Below are 24,245 nucleotides of genomic sequence, written 5' to 3' on the forward strand. Positions count from 1 at the left end.
CTCCACTAGATAAAATGCCTATGATCTCTAAGATCTTCCCATTGAATGGAATGAGTCGACATATGGATTAAATTTGACACGTGTATTCATGTATGTATGTTAGCATGTACATTCATACATACTTAAGAATTTACGAATTTATGTAGATATGAACATATGTATGTACATATGTACATTCGCAAATATCATGTAAATATGAATGTATTTTAGGAGTCTACGTTTCTATGTGTGCATGTTTATAAAACTTTTTCTTTATGTTCAGCTTGGAGCGTTTTCTTAGTCCAAGTCAGGTTCGTTCGTGTTTGTAAATCCAGTTTTATTTTGCGACAGCATTTAATAATCAACGCTAAAGCGATCGTTTCGTTTCTTCGTTTTGTCTGACGAAGCAACGCGGCTGGTGATGGCGAAGGTGAAGCGAGGCACGTTTACAGTTTATTTCTTTGGTGGTCTTTGTCATAAGAAACGTTGAGAAATCACTTTATACGTACATATGTATGTATGCACGAACACACAAATACACCATTACTCACAAACACAACGAATCTAGTTGTTTCTATTCGTGTGTTTATGGAAGAATACTAGGTAACACCAGTTTAAAGAAATCGTGTGAAATGAGTCATGCTCCGTCATAACAAATACATAAATACATACATAAATTTATATATACATTTCTTAATATGTGTGTTTGAGTAGTAAAGGCTTAGGTTTTTTATTTTTATTTTGAATGACACTGAGCCGAGCTGAGGGTATTACCCACTTACCTCTTAAGTCGAAATTTAATTTAGTTTGCATAACCTTCGATCCAAGCCGCATCCGTAAATGCTAAGTAGCGACATAGGGTATTCAACAACGAAGAAAACAGTTATTGGAAATTCGACTTACATAGATTACTGGATTGTTCGGCTTCTTCTGTCTTAATTCATAGGTTTACCATATACATAGCTCCGTGTAATATTGTTCAATAGTTCGTGGCTGGTGAGTACAGTGTTTACCACCAAAAGCAAAAGAGTGCTTGTAGAATATTCTACAGAAATCTTTAACGAATTCTTAAATGAGCACAATTAAACTCGAAATGTCTACAAAATGTTCTCTTCATTATAGAATAGGCATACGGGGTTATGTAGTTAATCTGCTGTATAAGCATTTTTCAGCGTTGAGCGCAAGGCAAAAATATATGTACGTACATTTGAATATTTCAAAGCGCTGAAAGAGCGACGAATTCACAATACACATACATATGTATGCATAAACACACACATTCATATTAAATGCAATGTATTCTGCGATCCAAATCAAAACCTAAAACATGTGCGTACATAACGCATGTACGGACCCCTCGATTTGTATATTGTAAGTGCTATGCAGTAGAATCCGTCTGAGTATCTAAGCATACAAAAATATTTTCCTTTTTGTGGTCCATGCTGAAAATATTGTGCAAAGCGAATAATAACACAATAATATTTTTTTTGGTAATTATACAAAGCTTCAATAAATTACTTTATGAAAGCCGTGTACAATTGTTTATTTTTTCTATTGTTTTGTTGGTTGGGTTGTTCTCGTTTTCTTTTTTCTCAAAATATTTGTTGATTTTAACACAATTTCAATATTGCTTTTACTGATGTCGTCGTTTTCTTTTATAATTCAAATTGTGTCTGGTTCATTTAGGGTAATTGTGAAATATTTAAGTAGGTTGTTTTTCATTTTTTTTTTTTTTTTGATTTTAAATACATTTATAAACCAGATTTAAAATTATATAGCAAAGTATCACAAAAAATTGCAAATTTAATTGTAAACTAGATCATTGGAGAAATAAAAAAAAAAAACATTTATATGTATGTATGTAAATAGTAAGAACGACAAATCTCTGCTTAAAAATTGTAAAAATAATATTCGAACTCCAAATACAATATTACGTTTCTTGTTTAGGGTTTTAAACGTCATAAAAATACAACAGAATATGAATTGTTTTACGCTTTTAAGTTTTTGGTGTGATTTTTCATTTGTCTTCAAATCGAGCTGCAGGCCTTGCTTTTGGGGAAGGCTCTTAATGTCCCCGAACTTTAAAATGGAAATTAATTTGTACTGATTGGTGTTTTAAAAAGTTATCAAAGCCAAAAAGCAGCTGCCAACTTGAAGGCAATTGAAAAAAATATTATTTGCGCCCTTTGGGTTTTTTTTTGAATAAATGTTTTGTTTATTATTTTGTGTTTACTTGTATTGAATTTTGCATATGCTTTTGGTTGGATCTTATTTTTGTTTTTTATCAAATGTACGTTTTACTTAAATTGACGTCAAGTAACAAATGTGATTTTCTTCTTTTTTTATAGCTTACACTCTTAAAAAAATGCAAAATTCTACGTGGCAAGTTCCCAAGGTGTTCTTTTTTAATCTTGCTTTTGCTTTTCGTATGTATGTGATTAAGGGATTACCTTCGTTTTTTTTTTTTGTTGGCTGATCTCGAGCACTGCTCGAACTGTTGTTTTTTCATAAAATACTCTTAGAAGTTTAGTGTATGTGTATGTATGGTACATGTATGTGTATGAGTGTTTGCATAGTAACTTGAAGGATACAAGCTTTAAAGCTACCAATATATGACAACTTGCTCTCAAGTAAACCTAAACAGTAGTGCATGACTTTTTTGGCTTTTTAACATTAAAAACTAACATCATTATCATCATAATGTTCACATTTTGTTTAATGTTATCATTCTTATGTTTTGTAAAATATAGCTGTATCAGAAATTAAAATAAACATTTTTTATTTTGTTGTTTGTTTTTGTATGTAAAATGGTTAAAACTCAAAAAGTGCTTCCTTCTTTTTTATCTTTTAGTTTTTTTTTGGCTTATCACGCAAGGAGCCAATTCACATGGCAACAAAAAAAAGAAAAACAAATAACAACAAAACTCACGCTGCGACTCTTTTTTTCTGTTGGTATTTTTTTTTTTTTGTATACAATTATTACGCAAAATACAATAACTTTGGATATTTTTGTTTTGTGTGGTGAGGGGCATGGCTAGGGAAGTTTACTTAAATAATTTACATACATATTAATTATTAACAATTAATATTAAATGCTAATAATGAAAATAAGGTACTGGGTTCAAGTGTTTCTTGTTTTGTTAGTTTTAATTTATGAGCATCAACGAACAGTGTCACATAAAAAGTAGTAGTTTCTTCATCTTTACTTTATAATATACCTCTTTTCTCATTCCTCTCTAACTCTATTCTTATTATCATTGTCGTCATTTTAACTCTTATATAAAGCATTTTGTGGGGATTGCAACAAATTTTCACAATTGGTTTTCTTGACTTATCTTGAATTTGTATGATTTTTGATGATTTTTTTGTATTTGTTTATTATGTTTACTGTTAAAGTATTTACAATTCAAGAATGTTTAAATTATAATTACTATTAGAATTTAAAGCCATTTTTGCATATATGTGTCTTTCAACTCATTCTTTTTTTACAAAGTTTGTTTTAAAAACTAAAAATAATGGAAGTTTATGCTATATTTATAAGTGTGTTGGTTGGTATGCGTTTATCTATGTGATATCTTAAGGTAGAGAGGCCATTGAGTTGTTCTTTTTTTTTAATTATTTATTTTTAGTTTAAGGTTTTTTTTCTGTTTTTAGTTTATATTTGTATTCAAGTTGAATGCATTTTGCGCTGTTTATTGCAGCGTTGAGTTTGTCGTTGAGTTTTTTCCTTTTTCCATCTTTCCTTTGTTATAAGTTGAATTAGTCTTTTGTGAATTGGTGGGTGGTATTATTTAATGTGTATCGTTATGATATTAATGGTTGTTATTATTATAATTAAAGTTGTTTTCTTGTTTTATTTCTCTATTTGTCGAAAATTTCTCTCTTCTGCTTTGACTCATCTGTGTGCTCATCTCTCAACAGTTTTTAATTTACTTGCTTTCTTTTTTGTTTTGTGTTTTTTTTTGTTTTAAGGTACGTTGCACATTTTGTCCGCTTGGGGAAATATAAGTAAACATAAGGTGTACTTATGTAGCGCTTCTAGCGTCGTTTTAATTACTCATAAATACATCATACATATTTATAATTTTACTTATTAATTACATTTTCAAGTCTATTTGCGTATCACGTTTATAAAACAATGTTCAGTTGTGAAGTATCCGTTATACATACATATAGATTTTGCATCCTGTTCTTTAAATCCATCACATTCTTCTCTTTTTTCTAGCCAAACGTCCTTTCTGCATCACTCCTTTTAGGTTTTCCTTTGTTCATTTGTCGATTGGCCATTCTCAAAGTTTGCAAATTGAAGTTAATTTAAATTTTTTTTTAAAGGTTTATTCTTTGCCTTTGGAGAATTTTGCACCTTTTTGTTGTGTAACTCTCTGTCTGTCTGTTGTGTGAAATTGTAGTTTTATCGTTGTAGTTGTTAGTGTAAGGACAATTTTTTTCAAGTTTTTTCCATTTGTTTACGTTTTTTTAATTTTGAATTTTTCGTTTTGTTTATTTTTTAGCTTCTCAATGTTTGAGGCTGTTTTATGATACATTTGAGATCACAAACATTTACTCATTTTTTTATTATTATTGTTTTTATGTTTTGTTTAAAAAAGTTCAAATTTTCAGTTTTGATGATTGGATCTTTTTTAAGACTTTTTTTTAGTTTTTACAATTTTTATATTTTTGATTTTTTATTGTTTTTTCTTTTTTTTTTTTATTTTTTTTTCTTTTTAATTTTGTTTTGCTAGTCATTTACAGGGTCATCTGGGTGTTCCATGTTCACGTATCGTTTATCGGTTATATCGCTTCGGCTGTTATTATTGGTTCTTTTGCCTACTCATGCTCCTGCGTTACGACTGCACATTTAGCAATAATTTGAGGTTGTGCGTATCAAAATCATCGAGTAGGTTGCGTTTCGATGACTTCACCACGTAACCGCCACCAGTGCTGTTATTGAGGTGCAACTTGGATGCACTGCATCGCTCACCGCGCAACAGGCTCTGCAATGTGGGACCAGCGCTGCTGGACACCAGCTTTTCTTCCGATTTGGTTAGCGTCCAATGTTGCGGTGGCTTGGGCAGCGCCGTTGGTGCCGGTGCATCAAAGCACTTGCTGCCCGCAAAATGCGTTAGTGCGGTGGGTATGAGATGGTGTTGTGGCGAGATCTTTCCGCCAGCACCAAAACTGTTTACGCTTCCTGCTGTTGCTGCTGCAGTAGTTGTCGTTGGACTCCTACGCTGCTTGCGCGCTGAACCTCCAGCCAAAACACCTGCTCCTGTGCCTGATGTCGGTGAGAAACCACCACCCAAAATGGTTGCGGGAGATTGGCGCACCAATGTCGTTGCTGCCTGTTGTGGCGATCGACCACCGCCGTTGCCACCATTTCGCTTACAGTTGTTGGCAAAAAAGAATCCTCCTCCACCACCACCGCTCATCTGCTGAGGCGACTGCCGTTGCTGCTGCTGACGAGTCCGTTGATTACTAGCGCCTGCGGACTGAGAGTGCAGCCTTTGCTGGGTGCGATTGTTCGGGGTGATCGTTGGGGAGCAAAGTGTGGGCGAAATGCTCAAAACTTGCTGCTGATGGAAGTGGTGATTGTTGTTGATGAAGTTTGTACTGCTGGCAATACTGTTGGAATGTGCAGTTTCCGAGGGTGTTGGTGTTGTTGCCACTGTTGTAGCTCCTTCTATTGATGATGTTGGTGAAACGGGGGCTGGGGCTGGGGGTGGAGTCGTTGCGCCTTTTTTCAAGCGTATTGACTTTGTTGTTGATGCTGTTGTCATTTTAATGTTGTTTCTTACACTATTGTGCGAGTATGTCATAGTAATTTCTTGTTTTCTGCGACTCCAATGTTTTCCACACTAATTCTCTGTTTCTCTCCTTGCTTCGTTTACGTCTTCAAACTAATATGAGCTTTACCTAAAGCGCGCAATCTTTTTTCTTTTCACTTTCACGTTCTCTCTCTCTCTCTCTCTCTATTTATCTTCCTATTCTTTCGATCTGCTTCATAAAATTTCTGCTTTTTTGCCTTTTTGTTTTTGGTTATTCGCTAAATTAATGCTTAACGTTAAATATCACACGCACTTAAAATCAATTTTGTTTATTATCGATAACAAACTCGAACCTGCTACTCCGATACCGTCACCTTCTGCAAACCGTTGTCGTTTTTATTGACTCAGCCGCCTTTCTAGTTATCGGGGACGATGGTGTCTGTTTCCTCTCTAGTGGTAATCGGGCGGCTGTCTTTTGTTGTTGTAGCTGCTGCTGAGGTTCGATTTGTGTTTCGTTTATGTACAATTTGAGTTATATACTTTATTTAGTTTAACTTTATGTATTGTTTATCAGTCTGTTGAATTATCTCTTTTTATTAGGCTATCCTCCTTAGCTCTAATTTTCAAATTTACTTCTTGTTCGCTCTTTTTTCTTGCCTTATCGCCTATGCTTAATCCAAGCCTGGCCCGGGTCCTAAAGAACATTTAAAATAGAAGGAAATAACAATACCAAAAATAAAAATTATACCAAATGTAAATAACCGCATAAATATGTAACCTTATTCCTAAGACATTCAAAATTAGCATGCATGTGTGTTTATTCAATGTGCGCTCCATTTTGTACCAACAATTGCTTACACTTAATTCCTGAATGTAATATTATTTTTAATTATATTATCTCTATTTTACCGAATCGGAATTTTTTTTTTTTGAGTATTTCGAATTAGATATAGTACGCAATAACTACTTGCCCATAAAACGTGTCACGTACATAATATATATATACATATATTATATATACACACTTGTACGTGTCACGTATATAATATATATATATATACAAACGTTTTATATATGTAAAAAAAAAAAGTATGTTATTTTACATATATATACCTGAATTAATGAATCAACACACATGCACACATTTGTATATACACAATACTAATGCAATTACGACTTACTTTGAGTTGTAAACCTTTTCGCACCAATGTTGTTTTTGTTGCTGTTGCTGTTGGTTTGCCAGCAGTCTTTCTTCCTCACACACAGCGTTTTTTGTATGCAGTATAGGAGTAAAGAAGACGACTGTATGTATCTATGTCGCAGTTATTGATTGCTGACTCTTCAGCTGCGGGGGGTTTTTTTGCCACTTTGTTATACTGATTATTACAAATAATTTGCATTTACTTCAAAAGCTGCCTTGTTTTCACTGCTTCCAGATCCAATTAAAATTTGCGATTGATATTCTTTACAGAAATATGATTGTTTTTGTTTTTTTTTGTATTTTTTATGGTTATGTATTTTATTTGTATGTAAAATCACTTTCAAAATGGCGACGGGATGCTTGCTTAAGGGATTCCGCTTAAAGCTTTCTCCTCACAGACGAAGGCTCAAAAAATCACACTATTAACTGATTCGGTTTGGTTTAATTTTTTATTTATTTTAGTCTCGCAAAGTACCGACGACCGCTGGTAATGCCACACACAAGAAAACTTTTGCTTTTGTATTGTTGGTGCTTTTTTTACTATTAATTTTCTCAGTGTTCGTACCTTCACTCGTACTTTGACGCGTATTAAAATATTAAACTTTACACAAATATTTGAATTATATCACTTAAATTAAAGACATTTACAATATATAATTACATATATATATATATTTTTTTTGCAGAAATTTTAATCAATATTCAACTTTCTTCTTCCTTGCATAAACGTGCGCATAGGTACGCTCTTCTCGAATTTTCCACCATGACTGACGGGTTGTTCCATAGAGTGACCGCAAGACGAATTTCAAAATATACTATTTAATGTCAATGATATACTAACCTACTCTACTTTTAATTTGCTGGCCACACTTCACACTAAGATGTATTCGAAAAAATACATATAAGAATTGAAATGTTTTTAAACTTTACATGGTCCTCTGAATCGATTGATTTTCCTATTTTTATGAAGAGCGGAAGTGTATCTAGGCTAAAAAAAAAATTATTGTGGTGAAAAGTATTTAAAACCCGCAGATGTTCTATGCGTTATATTTTTCATATATATACAGCCATACATATGGATGTGTTTAAATGTAGAACTCGAAAACTCGATATCTAACTAATTAATCGAATTTAAAAGAATTTATCAAAATATATGTTAAAAAACTTAACATTATTATTATAATTCCATATAGATAAAAAATATAATTCGCATTGCAGTTTCTGTGGTAAAAAATTTTTATTTTTTTTTAGAAGGAAACAGTTTGTTCTTACAATTTCACTAGGCTTTCACTTAATCAATAACAATCGGAAACCGCACAATTATCATCACGTTTTAAAGCATTTAGAATGTCATCCAAAAGGCATACCAAATTATCTCTGCAGTCGAACCACTCCTCTTGTTGCACGACTAATTGATCCAAGTTAATTTTGGCAACTTCCGCCCTCCAGTCGCGAACAGAGACAGCAAACTGTTTGTAATAGAATTCATCAATGTGACGATTCTGTGTTTCTTCATGATTGATTTGCATTTGTGACTCGAATGTTTTCTCCAAAAGGTGCATATCCTGAGCATTTAATATGGAATCTATGACTTCATTTGACTGTTCCTCATTTATTAAAGGAAGATCGTCATTATGATCAATTGACATTTGCCGATCGGAAGTATTGGAAGTGGTAAAGGTTTCCTTATTACTTGTTGACGGTGATAACGTCTCAATATCATTTAATATAATCTCGAAATCATATTCATTTAGCTTTTGATTCATAGCTTTTATGCCAGTAACAATGACTTTTAGCACCTCAATTGCATACTCATCTCGAAGACATTTAAGCACGATTCCATAGTAGCCATATTGTTGAACCTCTGCCAGAACTTTGGCAACACGAAGTTTGATCTCACGTTCCGTTAGGGTAACAATCTTTTTATGTTCCTTAGAAAATGTGACGCTGGGAAAGATACCATCAATCATACCCTGATTCTTAAGTTGTCGTTGAAATTCCATGCGCCAAAAGCATAAGGCATTAACTTTCACCTCCCAATGATGATCGCCAACCACGCAATAGTTGAGTGTTGAAAAAAGCGTGTTCTTATATTTACTGGGTATCTTTCGGTGATCGTAGATCTTGGACAGCGTTAAAATCGCCTCAGAACGCACCACATCCTCATTTTCTCTATATAGAACGAAGAGCAAATGATCCTGTAATTAAGATATTTTTGGTTTATTTGGAGTAAAAATAAATAGTTGAAATCACAATAGTTACCACTAAATCCAATTGGCTTAGCCCATTTTCCCAGAGTGCATTGATGGGCACCATCTTAGACAAGCATTTATAGGCGGAAGCACGCACATAAGGCTCACTATCATGCTTGGCCATTTCGTAAACAATGGGTGGTATTTTGACATCAATTAAGAATCGTTGAAAAGCAGGAAATTCTACAATAAATCATCCAAATAAAGCTGTGCCAAATAAAGCTGTACCTTAACTTACTTATGCGAGATATGCTGGCAATAGAGATGGCCAATTCCAAAGCTGAGTCACGCACCTCCCAGGTCGTGTCGTGCATGCGTTTTACAATAATTGGGCCCAGGCAAACCAAAGCGGAACCTTGTAAATTATCCACGAGTAGTGCCATGTTAGGCGACAGAAAATGCTCTACGGCGAGTTGGACTAACTTTAGTGCTTGCACGGTGCACTGTAAGAATAAATGTCATAAAACTCAAGATAGCTAAATCGATCCATGTACCTACAGTTGAATCCATGTTACAGTTCTCCAGGACATAGGCCAAGCAATTGACGAGGCCAATGGTTTCTACCGACTCCTTCCACGTGATCTTGAATCGTTCAATCAACGTTCGTAAACCGACAATAACGGAATGCAATACTTTGGGATCGTTGACAATGGCCTCAGCACCTCTCGGATAAATTTCGTAGTAGTTATTTGATGTACTTGCACCATGACAATCCTCTGGATCCATTGGCTTGCTCGCATCGCTTAGTGCCACTACCTCACGTAATGCGTAAAGCAACGCCTGGCAGACTGTGATTGCCTGCTCTCTGTCCAGAATATGCTCCAGTGAGAGAATGCTATGCACACTCTTCCGCGCTAACTCTGGTGTGAACAAACTAATATTGGCATGCCCCTCGGGCGTGATGAATGCATCTCGCATACTGTAGCATAGACGCAATGTTTGCTCACAGGACATAACCAGCAGTTTCATGATATATGTATCGAAGAGTTCGCTTTTGGATTCATCAGCCATTTTCATAGCAAACTTCATGGAGAAGAGCAGCGGTAACATGTGAAAGCAAATCAATTGATTCTCAAATGTAACGCGCTCGTCTTGTATGATGATTTCTTTGGGGGCACGTTTACCAAGCTTTTTCCATAATATATGATGCAATTCAGCCATTTTGACAAAGTTGACGCCATCACAACGTTGAATACAAAATTTCATGAGATTGAAAAACGATAAACCAAACTCGGTAAATTGCTCAGGCGGCTCAGCGCATTCAGGATTCAGTATTTTCTCGTGCACAAGCAGGGCAAAGTGATAGCTACACAAAGTATTTAGCATCTTCTCCGTGAAGTAAGTGTTGTGCGTCATCTCGACCAGCTTCCAAATGTTCAACTCCAAATTATGATGATCCCGTAAAAGGCCAACAATTTTAGTGCGTTCCTCGCTTACCAGAGTCTGCTGTAGAATGTAACACAGTAGATCCACTGTCGATGACACTTTGTGCAACAACTCGTTGTCATCCACACTAACGTGTATGCGTTGATCTTCTCCGCCAGCGCTGTCATTGATATGATCGGTAATATAGACGTTGTCCTGTATTGGCCGCATAATCTCGGCCAGAATCTCTAGGGTAACAGCCTGATCGTGCATCTTGTCGCAAAACTTGTACAACATCTCATAGAGGATCTGTCGCGCCTCACGTACCACATAGAGCGTGTGTTCGTTGTTGCTGTATTGGATCAGCAGAGCCCAGGCGCGTTTCAAACGATGAAAGGCCAAACCAACGCTGTAGTTATTAACTGCCTTCATGACACGTATGCCGCTGAGTTTTATTGATGGACTAAAGTCGTGTTCATTGCTCCGCATGAAAGCCATAAGCCTACAATGAATCGCTGATTAATACTTTGATTACAGTATTAGTCAATTGAAGTAATTGTTACCACCTACCGTTGCAAGATGTCCAATTCGCGGAGACGAACAAGCATCCATTCATTGGAGGCCATAAAACTGATCACATTGAATGTGAACGATATAACTCTTGGATGGACTTTGTGAAAATCATCGCAGATCAATGTGAGGCACTTGTCCACCCATTCGATGACAAACGGTTTTTGAAGAACGAGAGCATTCTCTATATAAGAAGAGATGCAGTTAGAGTGGCCGCCTGTTGCACATACTTCCGCTCGCAAACACACTTACCTTTAGCCTGCAAGTGTGATATGAGCTTTTCAAAGTAAACATTGTCGGTCATTACAAAGTTTTCTCGCAGGAATAAGTCGAAGATCTGCTTAAGGCGAGATGAGATCTCCTCTTGCTTTTGCATCTTTTGGCTGGCACTTTTATGCGTTCAGACTAATTTGGAGCATAGTTTGATACGCAATTTTACAAAGAATAATGAAATTTAATTCCTTATCACACTCTAAATAACACTCGCTTTGATGTGAAGCAATGTGACCAAATGACTGAAAATTAAGAAACAAACTTTATGAACCAAAGCACAGCGAACAATGTGAACTTCCATATAAAAATTTGACATTTAAGTTTATGAACTAATTAGTATTTTCCTCATTCCTTATAGTTGGGCAGTAACGCTAGAGAATTTATCAAAAGTAACAGTCACTGTCAGTGTTGCCAATTTATCTTGTTTTGGCATTAAATTTGATACAATTATTATTATTATTAGAGAAAACGTTTTACTATTTTTATTAGAATATGTTATTTTAAAGATCTTGATATTTTTCTAATATTTGTATTTTTAAAATCACATAGCTTTAATTAAAAATACGCCTTCGACAATACTGCTAATTGTGATAATCTGAGGAATATGACCAGACTTCAGAAATAGTAAAATATTGAAATACAGCATTTTGGAAGCAGCGCTTCATAGCTCTCTATGATTCGGTCACACTGTTGCAGATGCAATGACGCTGACACTGACATCGGACTTCGATATTTATTATGGACAATAATTATGTAGGACAAACTGAAGAAAAATCTAAAATTGCAGCAATACCAACAAGCACTGAAGAAAGTGCAGCAACACACAGCTCAGCAATTGAAGCCAAGTCGTCAACGATTATAATTGCAAATTCTACATCATTTTGGAAGAACAGTGGCCGCGCAGTGCCCGGACGTCCGAGTCCAAAACGCGATATTCTTTATAATACAAACAGTAAAAATTGCGCTGCGGGTGCAGTGCATCGTGATCGTGGCAACGGTTTCGGCATGGTATCCACGTTTCGTGACTATCAACAGTCTGTAAGCGATGCCTGGGATACGGGCGATGACGAGTTTTGCATTATAAACAGCACCGAAGCTGCTGCTTCAGAAGCTGGAGGTAAATTAATAATGATAATCACAAGTGCCTGACTGATAGATAACTATCAATATTATATTTTCGTTTGTACAGATGCAGCGAGCATATCGCGTCAAGTTTCACAGTCGGTGGCGCTTAATGTGATTGAGACGCATTCGCGCATCAATCAAAACCACGTCACAAATCATGAGGCCAGTGATGGTAGTCATAGCAATAATGACCAATTAACAGCAGCCGGTGGCAGCATAGTCGAAGATATCAACAAGGAAGAAGAACGTAGATCTTCTCAAGACACAAATGAAAACAGGTGCGATAAAGTCAATAGCCTTTTGCAAGTTGTGTAAACAGCATTTTGGTAAACACATTGTCATCAACCTTTTTTATTACATAAAATATTCCGTGCAATTTATGCATTCCAGATCTCGTTTGCGGAACTATCCTGGACGACCACAGCTGCAAAAAATCAGCTCCAATTCGCTGGACGGTGAATATGAGACGAAAATTGAGAAGTTTCAACTGTTGCTCAACTCGCCACAACTCGATTTGGTAGCACTCAAGAAGCTCAGCTGGTCAGGTGTGCCTCGAAAGGTGAGCTATCATCTTCACATGAGGACTGTAAGTGAAATGTAAAGTCTTACTTTCTTTACAGATGCGCGCAGTAAGCTGGCGTTTATTGTCGAAATATTTACCCCCATCTGGCGAGCGTCGAAATGCTGTGCTTGAGAGCAAGCGGCAAGGGTATCAGGACTTGAGACATAACTACTTCAGGGTGGACAGTCAGGACGAGACGCAGCAGGACACCTATCGCCAGATACATATCGATGTGCCTCGCATGAATCCACAAATACCACTCTTCCAGCAACAGCTTGTACAGGAAATGTTCGAGCGGGTCCTCTTCATTTGGGCCATACGACATCCAGCGTCTGGTTATGTGCAGGGCATCAATGATTTGGTTACGCCTTTCTTCATTGTCTTTCTGCAGGAGGTGCTGTCACCCAACACAGATCTAGAGAAATACAACATGTCACAGCTGCCAGAGGAGACGCGTAACATTATTGAAGCTGATTCGTTTTGGTGTTTGTCCAAGTTTTTGGACTGCATACAAGATAACTATATATTTGCACAACTCGGCATACAAGAGAAGGTTAATCAGCTCAAGGATCTAATACAACGCATAGATGGTAAGATGGAGAACCTTTAAGCCCAGCTGAGAATGATCCAATATATTTGTGCACTCGCCATTATAAATAATTTATTTTATTTGCTTTACAGTCAATCTACATCGTCATTTGCAGACACATGGCGTTGACTATTTGCAATTCTCATTCCGTTGGATGAACAATTTACTAACACGCGAACTGCCCCTGCATTGCACAATCCGATTGTGGGATACATATCTGGCCGAATCAGATGGATTTGCGCTTTTCCATTTGTACGTGTGTGCGGCATTTTTATTGCACTGGAAAGACCAATTGATGCAACAGAATGATTTCCAGGTATACTCTCGACTTTCAAGTCTTATTTGCAATATATAATTTGTGTATCATTTACATAGGGTCTCATGTTGCTTCTACAAAATCTGCCAACCCATAATTGGTCTGATCGCCAAATCAATGTACTACTCGCTGAGGCGTTCCGCTTGAAGTTTACCTATGCAGACGCTCCCAAGCATCTGGAGATGAAGAGTTGACACAAGAGCTGACAAAAATGATACATAAACAATACGTAACATATAAATTAATTTACTATTGTGCGGTCTAAACATATACATAAACATAAACGCATATATATATTATATTATATACACATTTGTTATTAGCTTATTTTTGTTTAATTTCTTACGTTGGATTTTATTTGATGTGGTTATATTTTTTGAAGCTGAAGAATGTTGCGAATATTATGCTATTTCTGTACATATATAATATATAAAATTCGAAACATAATTTTACACCAATCCAATAACTTAATCTACAGTAATTCCTAAATATCTCCATATGAATCACAATTAATTGCAAAAATTAATTAACAAAAAATGTCAGTTCATGTAATGAAATGTTTTAATATCAACATACATAAATAACTTAATGGAGGATGTTCTTAATAAAATCCATGAACAAATGTTCTCCTTTATTAAATACAATTTATGTGGGTGATATATTATTTTTATTTTAAATAGATTTCACATTATTCTGTTATAGTCAGAAAATAGAAAATAAAATCTACTTTACAACGTCAAGGCTATTTAAAAGTTACTATTACTGCTATGTATAAATATCTCTCTTTAACTTTGACGCTCGGTAATATGCTTCAACTGTTTAAGTACTGTTTCCAGTAACTTTTTCTTATCATTTTTTCGCACAAGAGAAAAGATGGGCTTCTTGTCCGCCTCGCGAATTTTTTCCAATATCACAATTATAGATTGTGGCTGCACTAAATGGTAGCGATTTTCTTGTTTACCATAGTCATGGAAATACGTGCTCCACTCTTCCAAAATAAGCAGATCGAGCAGTTGCCGATTACGCTGAAAGTATTTACTCAGCTCTCCTTCATGCAGACCGAGAACAGGCTCCGAAGCTGCGAAGAATTCGCACTGCATCAGATCTAAATTGATCTGCGTCAGAGCACCCGTGGAAATTTGTTTCACCTCCTCATCGTACAGTATCGAATACATTTTATCGGCAATGTGCTCACAAGTGCGACGACAGGCGGCCTGAGCAATATGTGGCAGCTTATACGAAAAGTTATCAAAAGTGCTTTTTAAATAGGAGATCATATCCGTTATATAAGCAGATGCAATGCCTGGCGGCTCAACAAGCAACCAATCATAGGCGCTTAACTCGAAGAATTCATCGATTTTGAAACAGATGCGAACCGCAACCTGCTTCTCGGCGTCTTGACGAGCCACGTGAAACATGGCCGATGGCGACTGGGAAATGCTACGCTCAGTGTTTGTCATATGGCAAACAAACTCATCTAGAAAAGGCCCTGCTTTCTCTAAATACTGCGTATCAATAATAATCTGTATGAGCTGGATAAGCGTTATGCTCGGCTGCCGAAAGACGACCGAGAGGCATCCACTAAAACTGCGAGTAAGCAGCAAGTTTGCAGCCTTGCGCACCATAGCAGCCACTTCATTCGGTGAGAGAGTGAGTTCCTCGGCAAACTTCTTGCAAGCATACATGAATTCTTTTGCCTGATGATACACCTCGGGCACCATTCGGGAGAATGGAAACTGCTTGGGAAATGGCGCATTTTCCAGTTGCTCCGAATGAAACGGGAAACGTTCAATGATGCATTCGTACTCCTCGGCATTTTCCACAACCATCGGTAAGAACTGTTCTCTGTCCAGAATATCCCGAAAGACGTGCACCCAACGTTGCAGTAGCACCTATTCATATGGAGAGCAGATAATATAAAGAATAATCGTTTTGGGTGAAACCACTTTACCTCGTTGTAGTGATCGCGCATATCGTGGAGTAGTTCCCAAAGTATTTGAACTGTGTAACCGTAGCATTTAAAAGTGTTGATCGAAAGCATAATAAGGTTTTTGATTCGTAACAGAATGTTGGGATCGGTGCACGAAGAAGAACTCATGCTGATCTCGTTAACAAACTTGGTTAGCGAGGTCGACCACAGCTCTTCTAGATAGCTGCTGGTAACGACATCACCAGCGGTATTCTTCACATGATCTTCCACTACAAAGAAACCCACTATGGCACAGATATATGTCTTGTACGCCTCCAAATTGTCGTGCATATTGGGCGGAGGCTGCAGAACCAATTTCGACTGATCTCGCCGCTGTTGTCGATAGTCTTTCTCAAAGTATTCCCGCTGTCCAAGCACCATGTAGATGTGAAGGCAACGATAGATCGGAGAAAAGTCTATCAAATCCTGTGCACTGACATTGCTGCCATCATCATCTGCACCGCCATCGCCGCCGCTTCCGCCTTCATTATGAATTTGCTGTTTATGCTCTTGAATAATGGCATTGATGTCACGTTTCTGCAATTGCTTCGTGTATGTTATGGCGAGTTCGCCAATGCGTGGCGAGAATTTCCGTATGTTTTCGAGAAACTCGCGAAAATCGGCGGCAGCCGAGTGACGTATATTCTCCTTGATGATGGGAATCTGTGTCTGCATTTGGGACGCAAAGCGATAGTTGTGTCGCTGCAGTCGCGATAGATGCTCTGTCTCTAAAGTCTCTAAGGTACGTAGCGCTTGATAGTATTGCTTGTTATTGGCCTGCTGAGTGAATTTCATATAACACTCCAAGGCTGGCAGACAGGACTTGAGAGCTTCAATGGCACTAGCCAAATTCGATTCAATCTGACGTGCGCGGACCAGCTCATTTCCCTGCTGAATGAGCGATGCACTTATTGTGCGCAACGAAGTATCCAGGGAATGAACCTCATCGTGCAGCTGCTTTGCCTGTGTACGTACCTGTAACAGCTCCTGTATAGAGTCTATGAAGCCCTGATAGTACAGATTGCAAATACGTTCAATCTCCTTGTCGTGGCTGCGAATACGTTGGTCCAACTGTTCACTTATGGATTTACTATTGTTGCCTGAATACGTGAAGTGGGCGTCAATTAACTGCGGTTTATGACGCATGTTTCAAATTGCCTAAACGGTATTTACCTTCAAGAATCGAACGAAACGTTGGCCCCCAATAATCGTCCACTGCCTCTATATCCTGCACCGTCACTTTGGACATGATTTTACTTAGCTACAGCGATTTATTTATTAAAATTACCGCATAAAATTGAGATCAGCTTTAATTATTTGCGTTATGTAGGAAGTGTTGGTCAACGTCAACTGTTTTGTGATAACGTTTTACAGCACTTATGAAATAGTAAACATTCGCGTGGAGCTGCACACACGATACGACCGGCATGCAACCTGTCGATTTAAGTGTTTGTTAAATATAATTTCCTCTCACATACCCTTAAGATAACATTGTAAACTGAAAAAATATTTGAATGCAACTAATTACATGTGTTTATGTAAGCCTGCCCTGCGAATCCAATTCCATCATTCCATCTGATCGTTGCAGAACACATTCAACTTTCACTTCGGCTGCGTCTCTATCGGTTACTTGGCTTAATGCTTTTTGTTTTGATCAAGTTGTTTAACCCACAAAAACGTATGGTGTAAACTTCTTCGTTTCGTCTTCTTCAGCAATAAGCCACAATTTACGTACACTCACGCAGTTCAAAGATCCAATCAACATGGCCACTCTACGAAATCGCCAAAGCTCAACAACAACAAGCATTTCTGATCAAAAATCCAGTGACAACACTAACAAGAATATCAAGGATGTGGCATTAAAAGAGAAAAGTGATCCTATGATATATATAATATTTATGTCGCTGCTCTTAGATCTGTTGGCATTCACAATTATATTACCTTTGCTGCCATCATTGCTCGAATATTATCGAGTCAACGATAGTTCCGGTTTGTATGCATCGCTTACAACTCGAGTCCGCTGGTTCCAGCAGCTCCTTGGTGCCCCGGATCGTTATCTCTCGGTACTCTTTGGCGGTTTCCTTGGATCGATGTTCAGCTTTTTTGCAATTCTTTGCAAGTCCTATTGTTGGCAGCCTCTCGGATTACTATGGCCGCAAACCCGTCTTGTTGATGTGCGCCGTAAGTGACTTAAATGCACCGAGAACACAACTAATGTCTAACCATTTTCTGAATTTTACAGTCGGGCATTTCACTATCCTATCTGATATGGGCCTGCTCCAGTAACTTTGCCCTTTTTTGTGTTGGCACGCATTGTGGGTGGCATTAGCAAGGGCAACATTTCGCTTAGCATGAGTGTCATCACGGATGTGTCCAATGTGCAGACACGAGGTCGTGGCATGGCCTTGGTGGGTGTGGCGTTCTCCATCGGCTTCATTGTGGGTCCCATGATTGGTGCTATGTTTGCCATATTCGCAAATAAAACAGCAAGCGGCGGTGCCTGGTTTGTTTTGCCGTCGCTGCTGGCTCTAGGACTGGCAGTGGGCGATGTGCTGCTCCTTGTCTTCTGTTTGCGTGAGACACTGCCCCAGGTGAACTGAATATTTTCTCATTTTTTATGTCCATTGTATCCATCCACTTTAACATGTTTGTTGGATGTGGTTACAGGAAAAACGTGCTCGAGAAATCTCATCGGCTTTGTCATACGGGTTGCAATTGCTAAATGTCTCATCCATATTCAGGTGAGTGGTTTTTAAATTAACATCGCGATAAGCTTGTCACGTGATTTTCTTATGTGGACACCAAGTCCAACAGGTTTGTTTTTTGTTTGTTTCTGTTTATAGTTATCTTTGCCGGTACCTGGCTCGATTCTTTTTGGGTTTTGTTTGATATATTTTATCAACGTACATGATCGGCACTCGTATTGTTCAATTTATAGCTATTGTAGTTGTGGTGCAACCAAACATTGAGTATCAATCGACAATGTTAGCTAATTTCATAAATATTTTTTTTAACATAAAACTAACATTTAAATGATATAATAAACAAAAAATATTTGAAGAAATGCTAGTTATAAATTTCCAATTATAAATGGTAAATTCTTGGCGGTCTTTAAACTTTAAAGAATAGTAATCTAATCCAGAAAACCCAGAAAAAGAGCAATCATATCAGATGAGAAGTTAGTTATTTTTGAATGGGCCCACCAAGTCAACATCAATAACCCAAGTAGTCTATTTCAACTTAATTCCATAAAAATAAAATGTCTTCCTTGCACAGATTTTCGGCCATTAAGAATGTTCCCAAGAAAGATGTGCAAGCACTCCGCACAATTGGATTCATTTACTTTTTGTATTTATTTCTCTATTCCGGATTGGAGTTCACAGTCACATTTTTAATGTACCACAAGTTTGGCTATACTTCAATGGATCAGGCCAAAATGTTTTTGACGACGGGTCTGGTGATGACCATGCTGCAAGGTTCGGTTGTACGTCGTCTACCTGAAGACAAAATCAGAATGTATGCCATCTACAGTCTGTATTTAATTGTACCAGCATTTATAACGGTTGGTCTTGCTGAGGATAGCAGGATGCTTTATGCCGGCATGATTTTATTTGCCATCTCAACCGCCTTTGCCGTCACTTGTTTAACCACTCTGGTGTCCAAGTATGGCAACGATGACCAGAAAGGTTCAGTATTAGGCATATTCCGATCTTTAGGTGCATTAGCCCGAGCTCTCGGTCCAGTGGTTGGATCTATAGGTGAGCTATAACTTTATGCTGAGAGCCTTATTTAATAACTTATCTTGTTTTCAGCCTTTTGGTGCGTTGGTTCAAAAATCACATACTTGTCTGGAGGACTTTTGCTTCTATATCCGGCACTAGCATTGCAGCGAGCGCGTATTTAAAGCGGATTTTCTCTGCTCTAAGCACATGAAGAACAAAATTTAATATTGAGAACAATAAGCAACCGCTAGTATTAATTGCAATATTACTTATTTTTTATACAATGTGCAATATTTTTATTATGATTAAAACAAAGAAATATTTTGTATCGTTTTAAAATGTAACGAAATTGGTCTGAAGTGACGTCATCAACATGGCGATAGGAAAAGTATCGAGTACTTTTTTAGCTGTCACTTGCACTGAATACATGCCGCAGCCAACTTCGCGTTGTTGAATATATTGGGAGTGACTAAGTCTAAGTGAGTGTGTGTCGCAAAGAAAGAAAATTATAAATAAATGCATACAAAAACCGCAGAAAGTGGCAAAGTTTTATTGCTTTCATTTCCGCACAAAGGTCGCCTGACGTGGATCACAGAATATCGTATAAATAACGCCCATTTGCCGTCATATCTAATATAATTTTTCTTTTCTTTATATATTTGTCTCGATTTTACAACTACAAATAAAAGTGTACAAAGTGTGAGAGCAAAATACATTAAAAAAAAAAGAAACGCATAAAGAAACGGCGGCGCGCAAGGATTATTGGTTTTTTACCTTATACGGGGTCGCACACACACAAGCATCCAAATTGATTGGTGCAGGAGCAGAAGGAGCAAAACATTAAAAACACAACAAAAATGGGTGCAAGGGAAGACGAATACGATTATCTTTTCAAAGGTAAATTATGAGAACATGACTTTTAAATTTCGTGTGTCTTTGTGTAATTAATGTAAGTACATATATATATATGAATATACATATGTAGTTGAAACTAGCCGGTGATTGGTTGGTTGGACATGGGATGTGGGAATTTTGAGCAGGAGCAAAGCACTGCTTGCTATTTAGATTTCACTCTCATAATGACGACGTAGTTCAATGGCACTAATTGAAACTAATTGGAATAACACAAATGCAGACTGCTGCTTGAGGCATACCTACCAAACAAACCATTCATATTTATGCAATGTAAATAAGAAAATTGTATTTATATATGTACATATGTATAATTTGTAATTAATACGCCCCTATCCTTACTTAAAGCATTTTGTTGGTGTTTTGGAAATGTTGTTGCTGTGGTCCTTTTGTACATGCACTCTTGCTCACATTCGTCCACTATTTGGTCGAGCGTCTTTACCTTCTACTTCCTCGGTCACCCCCTCTTCCATCATACGCGCAACTACTTGCCGTTAACTGCTGACAAACTGTCATTCTGTTTCTGTTCCCATTGCCGTTCGCACATTCGTTCTTTGCTGGCAGAAGCGTGACACGTTGCATAAATCGTAATAATAATCATGATAAAAAATCACACGAACATTGTTGTTTCTTAGATTACATTTTTTATTCATTAAACAATAGTAAAGTTTATGCGCGTAACAGAGTGTTGTTTATATTTTTTAAGTGTTACTATATTTTCACAATTTATTTTGTATAGTTGGTATTCTACCCACACTATCATTTGTAGATTCTCTATGTTAACATACAACATACAAAAGTTGTCGCGGGCGTTTAAGCCGCAGTCAGTTTTCTATGTACACAGTGCAACAAATCAATTGTAACAGACAAAGTACTTGAACATTTCACATTGTATAAGGGCAATTTCTTTGTTTGACTTAAAGTGCATATATTATTGGAGTTTACGTATCTTGGAGTCTCTCTCACTGTTTTCTCTGGTTTTGCATGTATGTTTTTGCGCTTTAAAAACTACACTACACTCTAAAAACGGAAACAAAAAAAACTTGAAATTATATTTAAAAAAAATTTAAAAGAATTGATAGCGAATTTATGAAGTGCCATGTATAAAGTGTGACTCATTACAAAAACATTTAACGATTAGTCTTAAGTGCTGCGCGCATTGATCTCGAGTTGTAAAATTCATTTATACTTTTTCCAAAAAATACATACACTAACATATGTTTATGGAAATAATGATGAAGCTCACCGCTTCCGCTGAACTTGGATGTAGATTGTTTTGAGAACCCCATTAGTTGATCGTTAAAGAACTTGAAAAGAGAGAAACTATGTAATGAATCACCTTACTCGTTAACCGAGAGCTGCTGGTGTCAAGCAATCTACAGTAATGCTGATAACCGAAGAGAGGCGTCGAAATAGAGAGAGAATGCTTCAAATTGTTTTTGTTTTCTTCCAGAGAGTGATAGGAATATTGAGCGAGTGAAACGCAGAATTAATATTGCCGCATGCCAAGTAACCAAACTCAAAAAAGGTGTTAAGAAAGGCGTGATAATAATGACAGTTGACTGACTCGTTGCGTATGGTAACCTTTTAAAAATGTAATCGAATTACCATTAGCATGAACTTCTAATATTAAAATACTTCTTAGCTTCCCCCATTTAATGTGGGTCATCATATGCTGGGATACGCCCATAAAATACTTGTTTTTATGACCGTCACACTGAAATCCCACGAAAGCATAGCAATTTATTATAGCTACTGACCTTCAGGCACGCTCATCCGTATTTTGCCAATAACTGAAGAGTGGGAAACATGAGAGATGTTGGAGTTACTTTAATATTTGCATTTGCTAATTACTAAATATGGTATTCCTTGTAAATATTTTGTTATATTGTGTTTTTTTTTGTAGTTGTGCTTATTGGTGATTCTGGCGTAGGCAAAAGTAATTTGCTGTCACGTTTTACGCGCAATGAATTCAATTTGGAGTCCAAGTCGACAATTGGCGTTGAATTTGCAACACGCAGCATAGAGGTGAGTGGCCAAATCGCTGTCGATTGAAAATGCCAAGTAGATACTTTACTTACATTAATTTAATATATATATAATTTAAAATACAACACGACAAGGTCGATGGCAAAACTATTAAGGCGCAAATTTGGGATACAGCTGGACAGGAGCGTTATCGGGCCATCACCTCTGCTTACTATCGTGGAGCGGTTGGAGCACTGCTTGTTTATGACATTGCCAAGCATTTGACGTATGAAAATGTGGAGCGATGGTTACGAGAGTTGCGCGATCACGCCGACCAGAATATTGTCATCATGTTAGTGGGCAACAAGTCCGATTTGAGGCATTTGCGTTCAGTGCCAACGGATGAGGCGAAATTGTTTGCTGAGCGCAATGGTTTAAGTTTCATAGAAACTTCGGCCCTCGACTCTACGAACGTTGAAACCGCATTCCAAAATATACTCACAGGTGAGTTAAGAAAACATTCCTCAGTATGTTGTTACATACTCATTTAAATTTGAATTTTTTTCGCACAGAGATCTATCGTATTGTGTCGCAGAAACAAATCAGAGATCCGCCGGAAGGCGATGTCATTCGTCCCTCGAATGTGGAGCCCATCGATGTAAAGCCGACTGTTACAGCTGATGTACGCAAACAGTGCTGTCAGTGACCGCCCGAAGCATTCACCGCAGCATCGAAAGCAGCAGCCACAACAGCAGCAGCCCCCCGCAACAACAGCCAGAACAGCAACCGCAAGAAGAATTACAACTATAACAACGGCATAAGATGTTATTTTTTAGTACCACAGCCACAAGCAATTTGTCATTTATGCATGAAATCAACAAGAACAACAACCAACAACATCAACAATCGCAACAACAACAGCAACTTTATCATCCGGCTGTAGTTAACTGCAGTTTAAACTGAAGTTTTATATATGTATACATATAAAAAAATATCGTATAAAACGTCAATGCAACATGCGGCGTATCTGAGATAGAAATGAAAAACACTAAAACACTCCAAATTCAGTTTAAGCTGTAGATGTAACTATAATTTATATAAATATACATAAATGCTAATATTAAAAATATTAATATTCTTAATTTTCGCATCATAAATACATAGTTGTAATTTTTAAAGAAAAACAAACAACAATATTTGCTATGTACGTTCAATTTAGCCGCCGCATTGTTTTCCAGCATGTTACAAAAAAGTCTATTGGGCTCGTCCAATTTCGTTATTGCATATAACATTAAATTCTATAACTTCTTCCCCAATTACAGCGTCATTATTCTTATAGTTGAAAAAATCATTTTAGTTATTGTAGTACACTTTTTGAGTTTATTATTGTACATCTTTAAATTTTAACCATTAAATTGCAATTAGCTATAGAAATTAATCCGAAATGCAGATTTATTTACTATTATTACATTGTCAATATTGGGCACCACACTACCTTTTTTTAAACTAGCTGATAAAAAGAACAGTTGTAAAACTTTAAATACAGAAACAGCAATGGCAGCATAAAAAAAAACTAAATACATCATTTGTGTTTGCTATGTTGAGTGTGATTAAATAAATATAATTAAAATAAATATTTTGATTTTTATATGACATCTTCATGAAAATACATAGATA

At 36.9% G+C, this 24,245-nt stretch overlaps 6 protein-coding genes across 7 annotated transcripts; 3 read left to right on the forward strand and 3 right to left on the reverse strand.

Moving 5' to 3' along the window:
• Positions 1 to 1,690: 1,690 nt before the first annotated feature.
• LOC133836387 (CCR4-NOT transcription complex subunit 3) lies at positions 1,691 to 7,709 on the reverse strand. Of its 2 annotated transcripts, none has more exons than XM_062266857.1 (2): positions 6,940 to 7,709; positions 1,691 to 6,438 (listed from the first exon to the last, which is right to left on the reverse strand). In XM_062266857.1, exon 2 carries the CDS (start codon positions 5,793 to 5,795, stop codon positions 4,824 to 4,826), a length of 972 nt encoding a protein of 323 aa, XP_062122841.1. In that variant the 5' UTR covers positions 5,796 to 6,438; positions 6,940 to 7,709; the 3' UTR covers positions 1,691 to 4,823. The 2 variants fall into 2 exon arrangements, with proteins under 2 accessions (XP_062122841.1, XP_062122840.1); XM_062266856.1 differs by having other exon boundaries at positions 6,926 to 7,709.
• Positions 7,710 to 8,170: 461 nt separating this feature from the next.
• LOC133836376 (uncharacterized) lies at positions 8,171 to 11,806 on the reverse strand. Its single transcript, XM_062266842.1, has 6 exons — positions 11,385 to 11,806; positions 11,133 to 11,316; positions 9,696 to 11,064; positions 9,436 to 9,640; positions 9,208 to 9,380; positions 8,171 to 9,143 (listed from the first exon to the last, which is right to left on the reverse strand). Exons 1-6 carry the CDS (start codon positions 11,506 to 11,508, stop codon positions 8,241 to 8,243), a joined length of 2,958 nt encoding a protein of 985 aa, XP_062122826.1. The 5' UTR covers positions 11,509 to 11,806; the 3' UTR covers positions 8,171 to 8,240.
• Positions 11,807 to 12,079: 273 nt separating this feature from the next.
• Positions 12,080 to 14,335, forward strand: LOC133836381 (TBC1 domain family member 22B). Its single transcript, XM_062266848.1, has 6 exons — positions 12,080 to 12,522; positions 12,595 to 12,808; positions 12,921 to 13,089; positions 13,151 to 13,682; positions 13,774 to 13,997; positions 14,057 to 14,335. The coding sequence occupies exons 1-6, from the start codon at positions 12,144 to 12,146 to the stop codon at positions 14,189 to 14,191; spliced, it is 1,653 nt and encodes a 550-aa protein (XP_062122832.1). The 5' UTR covers positions 12,080 to 12,143; the 3' UTR covers positions 14,192 to 14,335.
• Positions 14,336 to 14,419: 84 nt separating this feature from the next.
• LOC133836377 (exocyst complex component 6) lies at positions 14,420 to 17,328 on the reverse strand. Its single transcript, XM_062266843.1, has 3 exons — positions 17,140 to 17,328; positions 15,949 to 17,066; positions 14,420 to 15,889 (listed from the first exon to the last, which is right to left on the reverse strand). The coding sequence occupies exons 1-3, from the start codon at positions 17,213 to 17,215 to the stop codon at positions 14,783 to 14,785; spliced, it is 2,301 nt and encodes a 766-aa protein (XP_062122827.1). The 5' UTR covers positions 17,216 to 17,328; the 3' UTR covers positions 14,420 to 14,782.
• An 81-nt stretch (positions 17,329 to 17,409) lies between these two features.
• Positions 17,410 to 20,545, forward strand: LOC133836383 (major facilitator superfamily domain-containing protein 10). Its single transcript, XM_062266851.1, is given in 8 exon segments — positions 17,410 to 18,065; positions 18,067 to 18,147; positions 18,209 to 18,262; positions 18,264 to 18,557; positions 18,634 to 18,707; positions 19,243 to 19,724; positions 19,779 to 20,167; positions 20,378 to 20,545. Coding segments are annotated over 7 exon segments (1,413 nt in total). The 5' UTR covers positions 17,410 to 17,729; the 3' UTR covers positions 19,871 to 20,167; positions 20,378 to 20,545.
• On the forward strand, positions 20,443 to 23,695 carry LOC133836391 (ras-related protein Rab-11A). Its single transcript, XM_062266862.1, has 4 exons — positions 20,443 to 20,585; positions 22,507 to 22,628; positions 22,724 to 23,072; positions 23,141 to 23,695. Exons 1-4 carry the CDS (start codon positions 20,546 to 20,548, stop codon positions 23,272 to 23,274), a joined length of 645 nt encoding a protein of 214 aa, XP_062122846.1. The 5' UTR covers positions 20,443 to 20,545; the 3' UTR covers positions 23,275 to 23,695.
• Positions 23,696 to 24,245: the final 550 nt, after the last annotated feature.

Source organism: Drosophila sulfurigaster, chromosome 2R (assembly GCF_023558435.1).
Source record: "Drosophila sulfurigaster albostrigata strain 15112-1811.04 chromosome 2R, ASM2355843v2, whole genome shotgun sequence".
Lineage (NCBI taxonomy): Eukaryota > Metazoa > Arthropoda > Insecta > Diptera > Drosophilidae > Drosophila > Drosophila sulfurigaster.

What these genes read in the sequence shown, in the direction of transcription:
- LOC133836387 (XM_062266857.1), bottom strand. Translation starts at nt 5,795, where the DNA reads ATGACATACTCGCACAATAGTGTAAGAAACAACATTAAAATGACAACA.
- LOC133836376 (XM_062266842.1), bottom strand. Translation starts at nt 11,508, where the DNA reads ATGCAAAAGCAAGAGGAGATCTCATCTCGCCTTAAGCAGATCTTCGAC. An exon ending in GAATTGGACATCTTGCAACG is followed by an intron (nt 11,065 to 11,132) that starts GTAGGTGGTAAC and finishes GATTCATTGTAG; the next exon opens with GCTTATGGCTTTCATGCGGA. An exon ending in TGCCAGCATATCTCGCATAA is followed by an intron (nt 9,381 to 9,435) that starts GTAAGTTAAGGT and finishes GATTTATTGTAG; the next exon opens with AATTTCCTGCTTTTCAACGA.
- LOC133836381 (XM_062266848.1), top strand. Translation starts at nt 12,144, where the DNA reads ATGGACAATAATTATGTAGGACAAACTGAAGAAAAATCTAAAATTGCA. An exon ending in GGTCAGGTGTGCCTCGAAAG is followed by an intron (nt 13,090 to 13,150) that starts GTGAGCTATCAT and finishes CTTTCTTTACAG; the next exon opens with ATGCGCGCAGTAAGCTGGCG. An exon ending in TGCAACAGAATGATTTCCAG is followed by an intron (nt 13,998 to 14,056) that starts GTATACTCTCGA and finishes TCATTTACATAG; the next exon opens with GGTCTCATGTTGCTTCTACA.
- LOC133836377 (XM_062266843.1), bottom strand. Translation starts at nt 17,215, where the DNA reads ATGTCCAAAGTGACGGTGCAGGATATAGAGGCAGTGGACGATTATTGG. An exon ending in GTTTCGTTCGATTCTTGAAG is followed by an intron (nt 17,067 to 17,139) that starts GTAAATACCGTT and finishes TCACGTATTCAG; the next exon opens with GCAACAATAGTAAATCCATA. An exon ending in TGCGCGATCACTACAACGAG is followed by an intron (nt 15,890 to 15,948) that starts GTAAAGTGGTTT and finishes CCATATGAATAG; the next exon opens with GTGCTACTGCAACGTTGGGT.
- LOC133836391 (XM_062266862.1), top strand. Translation starts at nt 20,546, where the DNA reads ATGGGTGCAAGGGAAGACGAATACGATTATCTTTTCAAAG. An exon ending in ATACGATTATCTTTTCAAAG is followed by an intron (nt 20,586 to 22,506) that starts GTAAATTATGAG and finishes TTTTTTTTGTAG; the next exon opens with TTGTGCTTATTGGTGATTCT. An exon ending in TTGCAACACGCAGCATAGAG is followed by an intron (nt 22,629 to 22,723) that starts GTGAGTGGCCAA and finishes CAACACGACAAG; the next exon opens with GTCGATGGCAAAACTATTAA.